Source organism: Cinclus cinclus, chromosome Z (assembly GCF_963662255.1).
Source record: "Cinclus cinclus chromosome Z, bCinCin1.1, whole genome shotgun sequence".
Taxonomy (NCBI): domain Eukaryota; kingdom Metazoa; phylum Chordata; class Aves; order Passeriformes; family Cinclidae; genus Cinclus; species Cinclus cinclus.
In genome coordinates, this window is record NC_085084.1 from 19,689,049 (window position 1) to 19,706,010 (window position 16,962).

The window sequence follows — 16,962 nt, forward strand, 5'->3', positions numbered from 1 at the left end:
ACAACCCACAAAACAAAACCAGAATAAATCCAGGACACCCTCCTAAAATTGTCCATAAAGAGCTGCTAGCATCTTTTTATTTTAAGCCTGCAACTCATAAGTTGGTGTTTTCTTTCTTTTCTACGCTGGGTGCATTTTCATGAGGACTGGGACATCTACAACTAAAGCCACTGAAGTTAAACAATTTCAAACGGTATTTAAATTGAGTGTGTGGGAGAAAATAGGCACTTTCTAAGCTCAGTGTGAAATTCTGTAGGATGAATGTGAGCTTAACTCTTAAGTTCTTATGATCATGTCACTATTTCCAAAACGTGGGAAAACCTGGGACACATCTACTCTATTTTGTCTTACTTGACTGTCACATTTTGCATTGCTTTACCCTCTTGCACTCCTCTCATTCTCCTGACTCCCCCATCATTTTCTCTTACTAACTAGAGGAAAATTAAGTACTTCTGATCCAAGCACTTCAGAAAGAAATGAGAAATCCAGATTATTCCACTGGGGGAAACAGAAGTAATACATGTTTACGAATTAAAGATGGATCTAATAGCTATTAATTGCAAGACTTACCTGCAAAGACAATGTTCCTGGTATCAGTGAGTGATAAACTCCAATAGAAATTTGTCTGGTAGGCCAGGAACGCTGGTGCCACATTGTGACATCTTGTACTCTTTTGCAGGGTATGGTTACACCAGCAACTTTTTAGGTTGGTGTTTTCTTTTTTGGGGGGAGGGGGTCAGGGGGCTTGTTTGTTTTGTTGTTTGTTTGGGTTCTTTTCTTTAAAACTTTCATGAGCTCTTAAGAGCCTTGGCTTTGTATTTTAAGGCAGATATTACTCCTGTCAGATACTTTCATGTAACTGTCTTCTGGTTTCAGAAGATCTAGAAAACAACTTTAGATTAAAAAATATAAATAAGCAAGTTCTTAAAGATTTTAGTTAATACAGTTAATAACCAGTGTTCATAATTTCACTAAATTTTTTTTCACCAGTTATGTTTTAAAGGTAGGCATAAAATGGGAGAAAAGGAATCTAATAACCCTTAAAGGTGCAGTCAGTGAAGTGCCTTTTGCTGAACCTCTGACTTGAAGCTTCTGAGAAGTGCAAGTTTCCTTGTTGAGGCATAATTACAGATTTTGTCTTCTATATGCTATAACTGAAGTAGTGGCAGTGAAAGAACAGGTTGACTTATAGAAACCTTTTGACTTTTGAAGTTGACTTAAGAATTTTGTTGAAAGAAAGGTTAAAAAAATTTAAGGAAGTCATGGTGAACTTGCTGTATTTTCTCTTCTAGGAATTGGCTATGCCATGTCTCTGCTGGGTCCTGCTATTGGCTATGTCTTAGGAGGGCAGCTGCTTAAGATTTATATTGACATTCAGATCCCAAAAAGGCAAGATACAACTTAGTGTATTGCTTCCTATTTTCTTTTCCTAATATTTTTTGTTGAAATATTCAGTGTTTTTCCCTGTGAGGAGAAAATTTTTCAGAAAATACTGTATTTTCAAGAGCTTCATTAACATGGAAACAAGTTACCCTTGGGCTTCAAGTGAGTTACTTGCCAGAGTTAGTGACTCGGTTGTGTGAAAGTTTCTCTGTAGAACTAGCATTTAAATATTTGTTATTTTAAACCTCAGTAGCAAAAAATGCTTTTTCTTTTGCTTAGTCATTTATTCGGGGTTAAGCTGCACCTACTGATTTCTTGTGGAACTGTTTCCGTGAGTTGGATATGAGGGTTAGGATATTGCTCCTTAATTCCTAGGAAAAAGCTTGCTAGAAAATCTATCAGTTGAATAATTATCCATTTTTTAAAAAGAGTTTTGAATTGTACTAATGTCTAAACCAGCAGTTTAATTTACACTTTTATTTCCTGTGTTTTAAAGCTTTCAGATCCATGCAATGGCATTCTGAACTTCTGAATTGGTTTTGATATAACTCATTGATGATGGGGAGTCTTTCTAAATCCAGCATTTCCAGAATCTTCATAGTGCCTCAGAATCTTGAAGTCATGGCCAAATAATAGTCTTTAAATTGAAATGACAGTAACTAATGAGTTGAAGGCTATATTTGATAGAATTCAATACTTTTATAATTGCCCAGTGAAGTTGGTTTAAACAAGCAAAGAATAAACTTAATTTAACATGTCAAACTAAGAAAACAGCAACATTAAAAAGCTTTCTGTTAAATAAGTATTAAAAGGAAGTATTCAAGCTCACTGAAATCTGAAATTTAGAAAGGTAAACTTGCTTTTTCTTAATTTCTTTTCCAGTGCAAAGGTGGATCAAGATGACCCACGCTGGCTTGGAGCATGGTGGATAGGATTTCTTGCATGCTTTTTTGCAATTTGGCTTCTTATAATACCTTTTTCGTGCTTTCCAAAGCACCTACCAGGTAAAGGCTTAGTAATACTTAGCTACTTTAGAAGAGACATTTGTTCATGTTTGCGGGTTATAGACTACTGGACTGAATGTTTCCTCTATGATTTTGTTTCTCAGTTAACTGTCTTTGACTAAAATCTGAGGATGATTATTTTTTTTGTTTCCTCCTCCAGTATGCAGCCCTTAAAACAAAGTGAATCAGCTAGAGAGAGGATCGTGTGTATGGCGGTCTTGCATGTGGGCAGGGGCTTGGGAATCGATCTTCAAGATCCCCTTTCAACTCAATCCATTCCATGATTCTGTGATTCTCTATAATGATGTACAGTAGGACTGGAAACATATACCTAAGTGTGGAGACTAGTGGTCAAAGTTTCAAAGATGCTTGTAGCTAAGCACCCAGGACTATATTTAAAGCTTCTGTGTTACCCACCACGAATAATGTAGAAATTCCATGAGCATCCGAAGGGACTTACTATGGTAATAATGAAGGAGAAATGGTGGAGGAAAAGAAAATAAAGTAGGAAATGTGAGAATTCGAGGATGATTTACAAAAAAAAAGGTTTTAGCATACTCTGACATTTTTAGGATGTCCCTGATAATATCTTATTGTACCCAGGACCTTCCAATGGAAGTGATGCTTTCAACAAAAATCTTCTTTCAGTAATACATTACTGTTCTCTTTAAAAGTCTGCACCAATAAAATAGGCAAGAAGACCTTTAATATTTGAAATAGTTTTCCCAACTAAAGGAAACATAGATTTTTATAGTTTTTTTGACATTGTCTAAGAGTGCAGGTAGTCAGTGTTTTCATTGTTGATAAATATGACCATTTGTAGGAACTGCACAAATTCAGGCTGAAAAAATCTCTGAAACTCATGATGATGGAAGTCAGGTACTGGTTCAGATGAACAATATTGGACAAAGTTTTAAAGACTTTCCTATGGCTCTCCTGGTAAGAAAAATCTCAAATTTTCTGAAACTGAATATATTCTGAGAAATGAAATTCTTTTTCAGATGTTAGAGGTCTTTAGAAATGGCTTATAATGTTGTGGTAGGGAAGGCTTCAATGCTACTGATAATTTAATGCACATTCATTTTGTTGATGCTTGAGATTGCTAGAAAACCATATTACTGAAGTTCCATTTAAGAGTATCTACTTTTAAAATATAATGACTTCTACTTTAGTTGGCACCAAAATCAAATAATTTCCAGAGCATTATGATAATTTCTCCCCATAGATACTGTTGAGGAATCCAGTGCTTATGAGTCTAATAATAACCAGTTCCTCAGAAGCTTTAGTTGCTACTGGATTTGCCACATTTCTACCAAAGTTTATAGAAAATCAGTTTGGAAAGTCGTCAAGTTTTTCAGCAACTCTTGGAGGTAATATAGTTTTTTATTATTAAATCTTAAATATATTGTGTTGAACACTTCATTAACTTTATCAGTGGAAGATAATGAGTAGCTTTTTATATGAGATATTTGTGGATGTACATAGCTGGAATTCAGTAATCAGAACAGTATTTTTGTTATTCTTGCCTGCCCTTAAGTACTCTAGTACTTAATTCGTCAAGAGAATAACTCTGCTTGTTGTTTGGAGGTTCTGAAGACTTGATACTCATATTCAAAATAGACTGAGGATTTTGTGTGCTGATGAAACTGTAGTTTATTCCTTTCTTATTCTTGATGAAAAATGTTCCATTTTCCTTATTTAAAATCAGCTGAAGGAATATTGATATCCTATTCACTACTAAAACAAACAAAATGAAGGGCAGCTAGAAAAAAACATAGTTCTTATCACAAATAAGATGTTGACCTTACCTTTCTCTTGTTTAATTCCACACTGACATTACAATGACTTTGTAACAAAATGACTAACCAGAATATGTAATAAGTCCATTATGTAGCTAGTTCTATAGTTGTCTTACTGCCACCTATTTATTATCTGATATGCAGAAGTAATAGGTAGAACAGGAGAGAGCTATGAAAAATTGAGTGTTGGAGAAATAGAATCTAATGGAAGAGCTATACTCAGTAGCATAGCTCACATGATTAACTTTGACACAATGAATTCTGAAGAATAGCAACCAGATCATGGCAGAAATGTCCATAATGCCAGTACATGCTTGCAATATGCAGATTTAATATTTCTAGAAAGTGTCTTGCTAAGCTGTAGAGTGCTGCAATACGTAACTAGTAGTTGAGCTGCTCTTTCTCCAACAGAAATCTGTTTGGGAAAGACTTCTGAATTACTTCTCTGGGCAATACATGATAGTATTGTTACAGCAGAACAAAGCATCTGCAAGTTTTACATAAAAACATATTGAAATACATGCTCAGTTGTTAACCAAAACTAGGAGTAAAGTGGAAAACTGAGTGTTGCGGTTTTTTGCCTATAGAATTTATTTGAATGTCTTTGAGGTGAAAATATTGACAGTGCTTATTAAAAGTACAGCTTTAAAGAAATACCTACAGTAATGTTGAAAGCTGGCTGTACCTGGTTTGAACTAATTAGTCTGAGCATTACCAGTCACCATGAAAACTAAATTATCATTGACATTGATTCCTCACATGTTTGTGGAATGCCCAGGTCTGTGGCCTGGGAAGTTTTGTCACTGTACCTGAGCTGTCTCCAGAGTTAGCTGTCTTAAGTTAGTGCAAGTTATACTGAGTTCTGTGTTGTATTATAGATTAGCCATATCAAAATGCTCAGTTACTTATCTGGAATGCAAAAAGGATAAATCATTGTAGAGTATATGGACTATGACAGCAAAACTGACCCACTGATCTAGACTTCTACAAGTCTTTCAGTAGGTATCTTCTTGCATGTTGTGCTGTCTCTTGTATAATAGTGGTTATGTTCTCTTACTAAAAAGTTCATAATATATGTATAAGAAAGAACACAGACATGTCAAAAAAACACTGAAAGAATGAAAGAGGATTTTCTACTTTCCCGGAGATGCCTATGGATATTCAGAGAGTCCCAGCCCATAGTGCTTCTAAGGCATCCAGTTTGGCTGTGTTGAAGTTGGGTTTTGGATAGCTATAAATTACACTCTCCAGTTAAACCTCTGGAAAGGCTAAAGGTGATGTAACAGTAGAGGAACTTACTCAGATTCTGGTAGTATGGTTTGAAAACAATATCACATGGACTGCATTTTGCAGGTAACTTTTGATTTTTTCCTTAGTATAAATTGCACTCTTAATTGCTTCACAATTACGTCTTGCATTTTTAAGTAATTGCTCCTTGTCTTGTTTTCTTCTAGGAATTGTACTAATTCCAGCAGCAGCAATAGGCCAAGTCATAAGTGGTATCTTGGTTTCCAAGTGCAAAATGGATTGCAAAGGCATAATGAAGTTCACAATAAGGACCTATTCAGTGGCCCTAATATTAAACACGGTGTTTTTATTCGCTAAATGTGGGAATGAGGCTTTTGCAGGTGTCTCTGAAACATATAACGGGTAAATATATTTTAAAGAACTCTTGGGTTTAATATTAATAATTATTCAATTCCCATAGTTTCGAATATTACACATCATCACTGTTTAAAAGTGGAAAGAAGGCAACCATCTATTCCAAAAGTCTGCTCTGAAGTGGTGAGTTACCCAGTCATGAATTAACAGAGCCATAGGCAACACCAGCTGTTTGAGGGTCTGCCAGAGAGCCAGATGATGCTGTGCAAAATAATTCTAGTAGGCTGGTACTTAGGGATTGCTATATGCCATCTGAAAAAATCATAGGCATGAATTGTGTGCTGTGTAAGTTGCTAAAGAACTTGCCAATACATTTTTATTCTTTTCCCAAATCCCCCATTTTATGCAAAGGCTAGGTACCACTATCTTGAATAAAAGCATAATCTGATTGTTCTTCTCCAATGCATAAAAAGACATTTGAAACTAAATTAGATGAGGAAGAGGAGTGGTACACTTTACTAACACAATAGCATGATGTGTACCATGAAAACGCAGAAGATGGATGGGGAGGAAATTGTTTTTGTAGCCTCTAATGCCCATGCAAGGTGGTGGAAAATAAAAATTTACTCATATGCAAAGTGAATCAAGAAAGTTCGCTGCACTGGTGACTGGAAGAAAATAAAAATCCTTAAAGCCCAAGTTACCACTCATTCTGATTTAATCTTTACAACTTGCTATATGAATTGACAGTATATTTAAAGGCCAGCGTTGAAATCTGACTAAAATAAAGTTTTGTACGGTGTCTGAAAAAATTCTAATAGACAGATGACTTGGACAACTCAGAACTGTGAATCAGAATTCATATTTTGGTTGTAGAAAGCTTATAGTTACATATTGAGCAAAAGAATATGTATTCATCAATAAAATACTGAAGATACAGTATAGAAAATAGTATATGAAATTATCCATATTTTTATATCAGGTTCTGTGGTAAACAGCTGAGAAAAGTTACAGCTGAACTCATCTTCATCATAAGTTAAATACAGCTAACTTGTATTTTTCAGTTTTGTGTAACTTTATCAGTTAGGTAGCTTAACTGTTGCTTAAGACTACTTATCTACAGCAATTTGAAGTTAACCAGTCCTGACATATATCTCTTCCCTTGGTATCCATTATAAAATGTGGCTCAGTTCTACCTTATTCAGTGGTACATGTTGGTTTATACTTTACTGGACATGTGCATCAGAATAGTCAGTGGCACTAATACGGTGCCAGTTCTTAAATTGTTTTCTGTGGAAAAATAAAATATGTAGTAGTAACTTTAAAAAAAAATAATAAATTTATAAACTTGTGGAAGAACAAGGAGCCAAGTGTTGCCTCTTGCTTATGCTAGTGATCAAATGCTTCTGTAAGAATAAATTATGAGACTGCTCTGAGAGTTGACTTGGAATTTGATGTAGATTTTTGTGTAGTATTTCAAGAAATCCTTCATGGCAAGCATTATCTTCCTATTGAAAAACAGCCTGGAAAGGAAGGGGAGGCTTTTATAGGTTTAGTCTCAGAATTACATGAGTACAGGATCATTTGTTTCTGTTAATGAAAACAGTATCTTACTTTTAGTAGCACTGTTTATTACTAAATTAGGCTATCAGCAGAATTAATATTATTTATTTTGTCTAACAGGCACTTTAAAGAATTGGTTTTACCAAATTCTATTGCCCAGTGCTTCCCTGAAAACTTGAATGAACAGGAGTGCAGTGACTATTTCTGTACTTCTTTCATTTTCACATGTTTCTGGGACTCATGTTTAAAAACTCATACAGAGTTTTATAATGAGCAATTGATGACCTCATCTGCTAGATTTTTTAGAAAAGCCAGGGGTATTTTTTCTGTTATAATTTTCTGACTGTGCATAACTAAATATTCAGTCCCTCTTTGGATGTCAGGGCAAAGAGACACTGCACATGTAAATGGGACAAATGGCACCAAATTGATGAAATATTTCTAGGCTTTACATGCCTTATAAGCTAGCAAGGCACTGAATGTACAATTCCGTGATTAGTGGACTTGCTTATGGTGCAGTGTAGTTCATTCTTCATACTTAGAAGAATTGAAGTTAGTTTGCTTAGGATTAAATCACAAATTAATTTAGTGGGATTCTGCTGTACTACACCAAAATGTTTTTTATGTGTAATTATGATGTCCCTAATACCGCATTTGAAGTTTGAATGAGTGTAAGTTAATTCCTAGATAAACTATTTCTCATGTTAGTATTTTTGCCGTTTCAAATTTTCATGAAGAAACATGCCTTTCAGATAATTAATGTGGAACTTCCATTTTACAGTACAGTATTTAAACTTTCCTGGCAGTGTCAGTAACCTAGTTTTATCTGACTGAACTTCCACCCCATGAAAATTCTTTACTTATTAATGAACTACTGTTAGAAAATCAAAGGATGTTGTTATGCTCTTTTATTCTCTCCTGAGGCACTATGTTATGCCTTAGGACAGTCCTCATGCAAGCCAAAATGATTTTTCATGCTAATAATACAGTGGGACTACTTCAAATAAAACCATATGATGATGTGTATTGGAAGTAAATGCCTGAATTGAACGTAAATATAGTATGCGAGAGTTAAATTCTGTTAGTTTTTCCCTGAAAAGCCAGAGAAAATCTTTACGATCCTTTGGGGTGTGTCATTGCACTCTGCATTTAACGTGTGCAGTTGTCTGAGTGCTTATACAATTTAGATGTCTGCATGGCAGTGTTAAAAATAGTAAAAATGAGGTGGCTTTGCAACTGGTCTTAAATGAAAAAAGGGGGAAAATCTTCGCATATGATCAGTAGAATAAACAACTTAAAATACTGTTTTTAATCTTATATATTTTTTTAAATTATAAATCTAAGAAATTCAGATACCTAAGTGGAAAGGAGAAGATTATATAGAGTTGGGCTGAGATGCAGAATTTTGTCAACTCCTTTGTGAGAGGAAATTGGAGGAATAATCTTTGGATAGAAAATAAACTAGGTGTAAAATAAATGGAAAATCCGGAGCTCTCACTGCTATGCTTATTTTTAGACAACTAAGTACATAAATAACATGACTAGAGTATTTTAGAATTTATTATGCTATAAATATTGCATTACTTATTTACATATCTTCTGTTTTTCAATTGCTTTATTAAATTTTGCTAAATTTACTTCTGCTTTTTAGAACAGGCACTCTACGTAACTTAACAGCACCATGTAATGCTAACTGCAGGTGTTTGCGCTCCATGTACTACCCAGTTTGTGGCAGAGATGAAGTCCAGTACTTTTCTCCCTGTTTTGCAGGATGTGCCTCATACCGTTTTAATAACATGAAAAAGGTACTTTATGCAATGAAGATAGCTGACATAGTTTGTCTGGTTTCCTATAAAATGCAGTATATTTCAAAATGTCCTTCCCTACCATATAAATATAGGTTGTATTTAGCAAAATCCAGCAATTACAATATACAATTCACTTATGGTACCACTGTGATTCCCACTACTGGTTTCTTAACACAGTCACTGTCACAGTGCTAGGCCTCCCCAGTTTTTGGGAAGGCATACATGGGTTGAAGCCACATCAAGCGCATTGCTCTCTGAAATATTTCTGGTAGTTGTCTGGCTTTTTATACTCTGTGTTGGGGTGAGCCACACTCCATGCCCTTTAACCCCCCATGTTCATGCTGGTCTGGGTAACTTAGGAAAATGTTTCCACTCTCTTAATGAACTCAGAGAGAAGCATTTACACTGCTGTTGATTCACTGAAATGGCAGAGATGTTTCTTTTCTGTATAGTTTTCTTTCCAACAATTCTGATCATTCACAGCCTGAATGGTTCTCTAAGCTTTCTGGGCACATCAGGCTTTCCCAGCTCTGGGCCTTCTCTCCTTCTAAAGCTTTACTGGTTAGCCACAGTGTTTCTCACTTGTGTGATGCCATTGTGCAAATGTAATTCTACCAGACTTTCCAATGCTGAAAATAAGCTAAATCTAAATGTACTTTAAGTAGAATTGACAGTCAAAAAAGTCAGCAATTGTCTTGACATTACCTGAAGTTCTTATCTAGATCTTTAAGCAAGATAGAATGTTCATTGTATATGTGACAGCCTGCTTCCATTAATTTTGAAAACTTGAATGTCAGTAGCCCATGATGCAGGAATGGTAAGTCATGAAAGAGCCTAGGTTATTATCAAGCCTTCCTGGAACTAAGGGGCTTTCTGTGCTTCTCTCTACTAGTACAATAAACTCTTTGAGTGCAGGGATGTGGGAGCAGTGTAGGGAGATCTAAAAGGCAAGCTGATCCAGGAAAGGCTTTTGTAACTTTTTATATTGGAAAATGAGAGGAGGCTTTATCCATAAGAAAATGTAGGAGACTAACTACTTCTTATTGTCAAAACCTCACACTTCATTGATACATTCTATTTTTCTTTGAAAACAAACTTCTGTGGATTTATATGAAGACCGTATTCCATTTGTTCACCTGCTTATAGAAGTGGTTCTATATTGATTCTATTCTTTCCTGTTTAAGTTGTAAGAGTAGAACTTGCCTCTGCATATGGTTTGCTTCTGACATCTGCAATTTTTTTTATGCTTGTAGCTAAAAGCTTGCTCTGTGCAAAAAGTCAAAAAGCCAAAAATATCTTTTTGCTTAGGTGAGGTAGATCAGTCAAGTTCTGATGAACCAGTTTTAAAAATTAGTGTTAGAGTCATGTGCTCATCAGGAAATTGACTGTTTCCCATAAGGTAAAGTCGGTCTTTATTCTTCTCTTGTGTGATGCAAATACAATGAAAATTTACCAAAACAGTGTAATTTTTTGTCATTATTGGAGCTAAATTTTGTCTTATATATTATTTGTAGACATACCACAACTGCTCCTGTATTGGGAAACAAAAAAGAGAAAATGTTTTAGAAGACTTTCTATATGAAGCTGTCCCTGGGAAATGTCCAACACAATGCAAATTTCTACCTTTATTCCTGACCTTCTTCTTTCTTGCTGTTGTTTTTACATTTATGGCTACCACTCCAACAACTGTGGCCATTCTCAGGTATGTTTTTTGGTCTGAAAGAAGGGTAACATTCTTTTGAAAACTAATATCAATGGAATACTTCTTTTGTTTTGCTTTGCAACATGCTATTTGAATAAGGTTGTGTAGTAAGCAAGCAGTATTTTAAACAGACCACAGCATCGTTTGCTTTTGTTAGTAGATAAGTTTTGAATCTATTTTTAAAAAAACGTCTAACATGAAGCAAAATCCATTTCATGGGAGCACTTTTGACTGCTTTAGTTAAAGAAAAAAGGAATAAATGTGCCATGTGCTTTGATGAAGAAAATATTTGACTAGCCTCTCTATTGATAGTGTCAGCATTTCAAATTGTATCAGGAAAAGGACAAAACAACAATTAGTCTTGCATTCTCAACCTTAGATTCCTGTCTCACTTCAGACTTCTAGCTTGAAAAATTGTAGCCTACAAGAACTGTAGACTACCTCCCATGATATTCATGTTTATATATGGTGGTGATTAATGAAAAATGTAATAGCAAGTTGACCAGTGGTTTTGCTGCCTTTCAAATTGCTGACACTTACATGTGTGAAAGGTAGAATTTTTTTTTTTTTGGAGGTTTTCATTTTTAAAATGTGCTTCTCATTCTGAATTTGCAGCTGTTTTACTTTATGTTGAAGTTTGACTTGTTCTTTTAATAGTTCTAGTGAAAAGAGAACTATGATGTGTAAGCAAGTAGCTTTGTGAGGATGTGGCTAAGATGCCCTTTGGCAGGGGGCTGAGGAAGTCAGTAAAATCCTACAATACTGCTTTGAAGTAGCCTCCTTTCCAGGTTTGGTGTAACTCTGGAATTAACAGCTTTTCATATTGGTGTGGGGGCAGAATGATGTGACGTATTGCTTTACCTTAAAAATTGAGATGACACAGTTTTATTTCAATAATTCTAAGCTGCAGCATTTGCATATTTGAATCCTTATATAATTCATATGAAATAGTGGAACAGTTTTTATGGAAAAAATGACTTTAAGTGGTTTAATTTTTCAAAAAACTAATTTAAATAGCTAAATGTCAGTAAATTTTACAGTGTATTCTGACATCTTTTCAGTGAGCCTATTTTGTGCAATTTCAAACATAAACCCATACATTTATGACAGTATTCCAGTTTTAGAAATAATCACCTGATTGATGTGAAATTCCTTCTCTTAATTGCCTTTATGGGTAATAGAATTCTAACACTGCTGTAAAGTGCTCATCTTGGATGTTTTGATGTGGCTAATTTTCACACATACTCCAGACTGTGAGAATAACTTCTGAATGTGTAAATATGGTCCTTTTCAACACTGTTTTTCAATACAGTTTATTAAAGAAAATACTTCTGAAATGAAATCATATGAATTAAGCAAGTTAGATTGCATTTACTCTCTATGGTAGCATCTTTAAGACACTATAATGAGAATATGTTTTTTCCTGGAAAAATATCTTTAAAATATAGGTAAGAGGTAAGTAGATAAATTCTGCTACTTGTTAAATCATTATATTGGTTTTCATAGCATAGGCCAGCACAGTTTCTTTATGAGGTAAAGTGAATGTATGCAAAGATTGTGGAAACACATCATGTTGTGCTGTGCTGTAGTCTAGTCTTGATTCATATATTGCTTCTTTAGGTATAGTAGCTCAGGATTGCATCCTAGCACTTTTAATTTCCTTGGTTATTCTGTGAAAAAAATGTTCAACTATATCAGGGTGCTGGTAGGAAGCTTGCTTTTTGTTTTTACTGTTTTGTTAAACTAGTTTAATCTGAAATTTCTTGATGGGCTACTGGTATCTTTTATCTAAACACTACTTGAAATAGTTTGGTTAGTTGTCCTGCACACTGGATTTCTAAACCCCTCAGGAATTAACAGGTGAAAAGAGAATATAGAGAAGAAGCATATTCGCTGATGGACACAGCACAGAATTGGGACCTATTTACTCTGTCTTAAACTGCAAATCTTGTTTACAGGTGTGTGCCAGATAAACAGCGCTCATTTGCTCTTGGAGTACAGTCAGTGTTTCTGCGACTACTGGGTATGACTTTCTTGTTGAAACATTTGCCTCTGAATAATCTATTTATTTGACACTTTTTTCTAGACTTTTAAATAAATAATTAAAAAGCTTTCAGAGCAGCTTGAAGCAGTCTGTCATTGTCTCATAGGATATACTTGTTGTAAGGTACCATCTGGATTCAAACTCATTGCTAATAAGGAATTCATGCTTTCTGTAGCCTTTCTCATTCTTAAGAGCACAAACAAAATACAGGTAACTGTCACTCTTTCAGTAAAAGGCATCTGCTGCTGCTTTCCCCAGAAGAAGGCATACTCTGAAAGCTGAGACAAGAAGAACTGATGTAATAGAAAACAGTTTCACGTAACATCTGAAATCCAGAAGTTAAAACAAAAGTGAATATGAGGAGCCTTTTCTCCCCTTTTTCCTTTAAAATGTCTTTGACTAATTTTAGCATTTATTGAAATTACAGATAATTGTACATAAATAATTACAGAGTATAATGTCGGAAATATAATACTTAAATTCTAAATCTAAGCATCTCAGTAAGACAGATGAAGCTCCTTAAGTAAAACAAAGCCAGTCTGTAGGTGTTTTCTGATCCGTGTGCATTTGAATTTTCTCAGGCATAATTAAAATCCTTATTTTAGTAGTAGATGGTTTTTAAATGTCATATTTAATTTAAGACTGGGACAAGAGATAGTTGCTGTTTGGACTTATATGCCAATATTTAATACTTTAGCCATTCCCTCTCCTTTGAGACTGTATATCTAATAGTGTGGGTTCAGCATTGCTGTATTCAAACTGATTAATTGTCATTGTACTGATAAAGTGTAATAGAAGCAAACATTCTCACAGGTAGAAATTAGCTGGAAGACTGTGCTTAGTGTTGTATGAGGGTCTTTCTGTTTCACTTTATTCAGAGTTCAGATATTTGTGCTAGACCTCTAACTCCTGACTTCACTGTGTCATTACTTTACACAGCATTACTTGCAAGCGACATATTTTTGCTGTAGGCTTTAGGAATCATACAGGACTTTTAGGCTGAAGGCCTAGTGAGGGACATAGCTACTTGGTTAGCTCTAGGAGTTTAAACCCTGGGTAGGCTGGGTGTGCAGTGATATACCTGGTGTGTTTATTGTAAAATTTGCTATACCTGGATGCCAGACACTTGTACGTTATAACACACAAAAAATCACACAGTTAATAAAATCTGTGAAAGAATGATTTTAAACACTGGGGTTTTTTTGGTGAAATTTTTACTGGAAACTTTGCTACATCTGAGGAATGGGGAGAAATGTGTAACTGAACATTTAACATAATGATATTTTAGTTCTCTTAATTTGGAACAGATTGGTGTGTATGATCAGAAGACAGGAATTTTTTTACTTTCAGTTAAATTCCTGATTCTTTGATTAGTTGTTTTTACCACTAATTTTAACTACTTTTTTCCCCACGGAAGACAGAGGAAGTTAAGAAGTTCAAGTCTTTGAATAAACTTCTTGCTTAACAAAGTGAGAACTGTATAACGAATTAATTCTTTGCATCCTACCTATTAACTGAGAGCCATGTTAGGTGCAGACTTACTATGTAATATGAGGCCTGTAACTTTGATTAAAATATTTTGTTTAGTGTTTGGTTTTCCCATTTTATCTTCTCCACCAGCTTGGCATTTCACTGTATGCATGAACACCAAGTATGCCAAGTAACTCAAACTTTCTAATGTGTTACTGTGTTTTTTAGGTACTATTCCTGGACCAATTCTGTTTGGTGTTGCTATAGACAGCAGTTGTACTCTGTGGGATATTAATGAATGTGAAACTAAAGGAGCTTGCTGGGTATATGACAATGAAAGAATGGTTTATTTGCTGATGGGCATAAGTAAGTCTTTTATATTAAATGCATATACTAGGCAACTGCTAGATGGGAATTATTTTGAAATAAAACTTTACACTTCATTTTCAGCAGCAGTGTTTTTTAACTTTTTTCATAATTGATCAGCAAAATATTTTGGAAGGAGAAACACCACAGTACGTAAACCTTAAAGATTACTTTAAAAAGTCTTAAAAATAATAACACAAAATAGTTTTTGGTCTTTGATATTGCTTCATTGTCATACTTTATCTACTAGATTTTTAAGGGACTGGCTCACACTTCAGTCTGTCTTCAGGGCAATTAACATAATGAGGAGTGTGAAGATAAGAGGCATGGAGCACCTATCCTATAAAGAAAAGGCTGAGAGAATTGGGTTTGTTCAGCCTGGGAAAGAGAGGTCTCCAACTGACCTTATTGAGGCCTTTAGGTACCTGAAGGGGGCCTGCAAGAAAGATAAGAAAAGGGCTCTCTGTAAGAGAGCATCATAATGGAACAAGGGGTAATGGATTGAAACTCAGAGGGTAGATTTTGATTTGATATTAGGAAGAAGCTGTTGACTGAGAGAGTGGCCAGGCACTGAAATAGGTTGCACAGACAAGTTATGGATGGCCCATGCCTGGAAGTGTTCAAGGTATGGGATCCTGAGGAAGGTGTCCCTGCCCCCAGCAGAGAGTTGGAAGTAGAGAGTCTTTAGGTTCCCTTCCAAATCAAACCATTCTGTGATTATCTGGGTTGGTGTGTTGGAAGTTAAGATCTGGTGAACTTCCTCTTTTTGTATTTTAGTTATTTTCCATAATTTATATAAAATTCTTGAAAGTATCTCTGAACACTAGTCAGAAAAATTCCTGACTTGTTTAACAATCTGTTCCCTTCAAATGTGAGGTGCATATGCCAGTGGGAGAGAGGGTAGGCTAAACTTGCATCTGAGGTGAGTGCTATTGTTGTGTCTTCTAGCAACAATGATATTTACAGTGTGTAAACTGAAGTACTGATGTATAATCCCAAAACTGAAGAAGCAGGAGTCACAATTTTAATCTCATGGTGTATTTGTGATCAGATACAATCGCTCCTGTTTTACCCTTCTCCTTGGCCTTCCAAGTTGCACAAACACCTTTCTGCAACCTTTTAAGAGAGCTGATGAGAGAATACTTAACAGGTATTCTTCATGGGAAGTTTTAGTTTCTGGAAAAGAGAATATTGATATAATAAATGACAGTACTGAAATAAGAAAGACTTGCACTTTAATCTAGAATGGGGTGAAGAAGTACAGAACTGGAGTAAAGGTAATAGCTGCTGCAAGCAAAAATTTGCAGGCAGGTGAGGGGTCTGAATTCAGCTGGATGATTGTCCTTATCTGCCCTTTGTCATTCATGTAAAATGTATTTAAATTGAGGCTATGAATTTCGGTCTTACAGGGTGTATATAACTCACCATATGAAGTTTTATAAATCTGTGGAACACTGTGTCTGCTACTGTAAGTGAGTGCGATAAAGACTCTCCTGTTCTTTGCATTCAGGTGCTGCTTGCAAAATTATCACAATCATCTTTGCATTCATGGCAGTGTATTTCTACAAGCCTCCACAATTAACTAACGCCTTGCCACGAAAGACTTCAGGAAGGATATCTGCTATACACAAAAAATGATAAGCAAATCAGGGACTTCGGAAAGAAAACTAAAAATAGGTATTATTACAACACTTGTACCAAAGTTCTTGTACACTGTTGCCTAAATATAAAAGATCATATTCAACATTTGAACAACTTGAAATATTTTGAATCTGTACTATGCTCTAATTTGCTAAACATTGTATAGGATTAGATTGTGGCTGTCCAAAGAAGTTACACTGAAATTTGCAGTCTAATTAAAAGTCTAGTATGTAGCTTAATTGAAACAAGATGGAATACTCTGATCATAAAACAGGAAAAATAAACTGAATTGAGCTGACTGAGCCCCATTTATCCCTATATGTTATTGTAGTGGGAGAAAACATGTAGCTTGGTGTATTGAAGGGAACTGTGTATGTTTTAAAAAGGACTTAATATGCACATATTCTGGGCTAGTGCCTTTGGGGATTTGTCTATAGGAGCACTTGGGAATGTGTGAGTTTGGCTATGTTTTAGAAATACTTTTACATATTATCTCAATGGCATAAGTTCACTTTTTAATATTTGTAGGAAAGTGTAAAGAGTTAAGATAGAATAGCTGAGTTGCAAAATCAAACTATTT

The 16,962-nt window shown here is 35.1% G+C and overlaps 1 protein-coding gene across 1 annotated transcript in view; it reads left to right on the forward strand.

Annotated features, from left to right (window-relative positions):
* SLCO4C1 (solute carrier organic anion transporter family member 4C1) overlaps positions 1-16,379 on the forward strand; it is a 33,619-nt gene extending 17,240 nt beyond the window's left edge. Inside the window, exons 4-13 of the mRNA XM_062513866.1 lie at positions 1,293-1,389; positions 2,266-2,387; positions 3,211-3,326; positions 3,613-3,757; positions 5,641-5,836; positions 9,003-9,156; positions 10,674-10,861; positions 12,820-12,884; positions 14,604-14,741; positions 16,252-16,379. Of these exons, the coding sequence (XP_062369850.1) occupies positions 1,293-1,389; positions 2,266-2,387; positions 3,211-3,326; positions 3,613-3,757; positions 5,641-5,836; positions 9,003-9,156; positions 10,674-10,861; positions 12,820-12,884; positions 14,604-14,741; positions 16,252-16,379 (1,349 nt within the window). The remainder of the gene's footprint in view (positions 1-1,292; positions 1,390-2,265; positions 2,388-3,210; positions 3,327-3,612; positions 3,758-5,640; positions 5,837-9,002; positions 9,157-10,673; positions 10,862-12,819; positions 12,885-14,603; positions 14,742-16,251) is intronic.
* Positions 16,380-16,962: the final 583 nt, after the last annotated feature.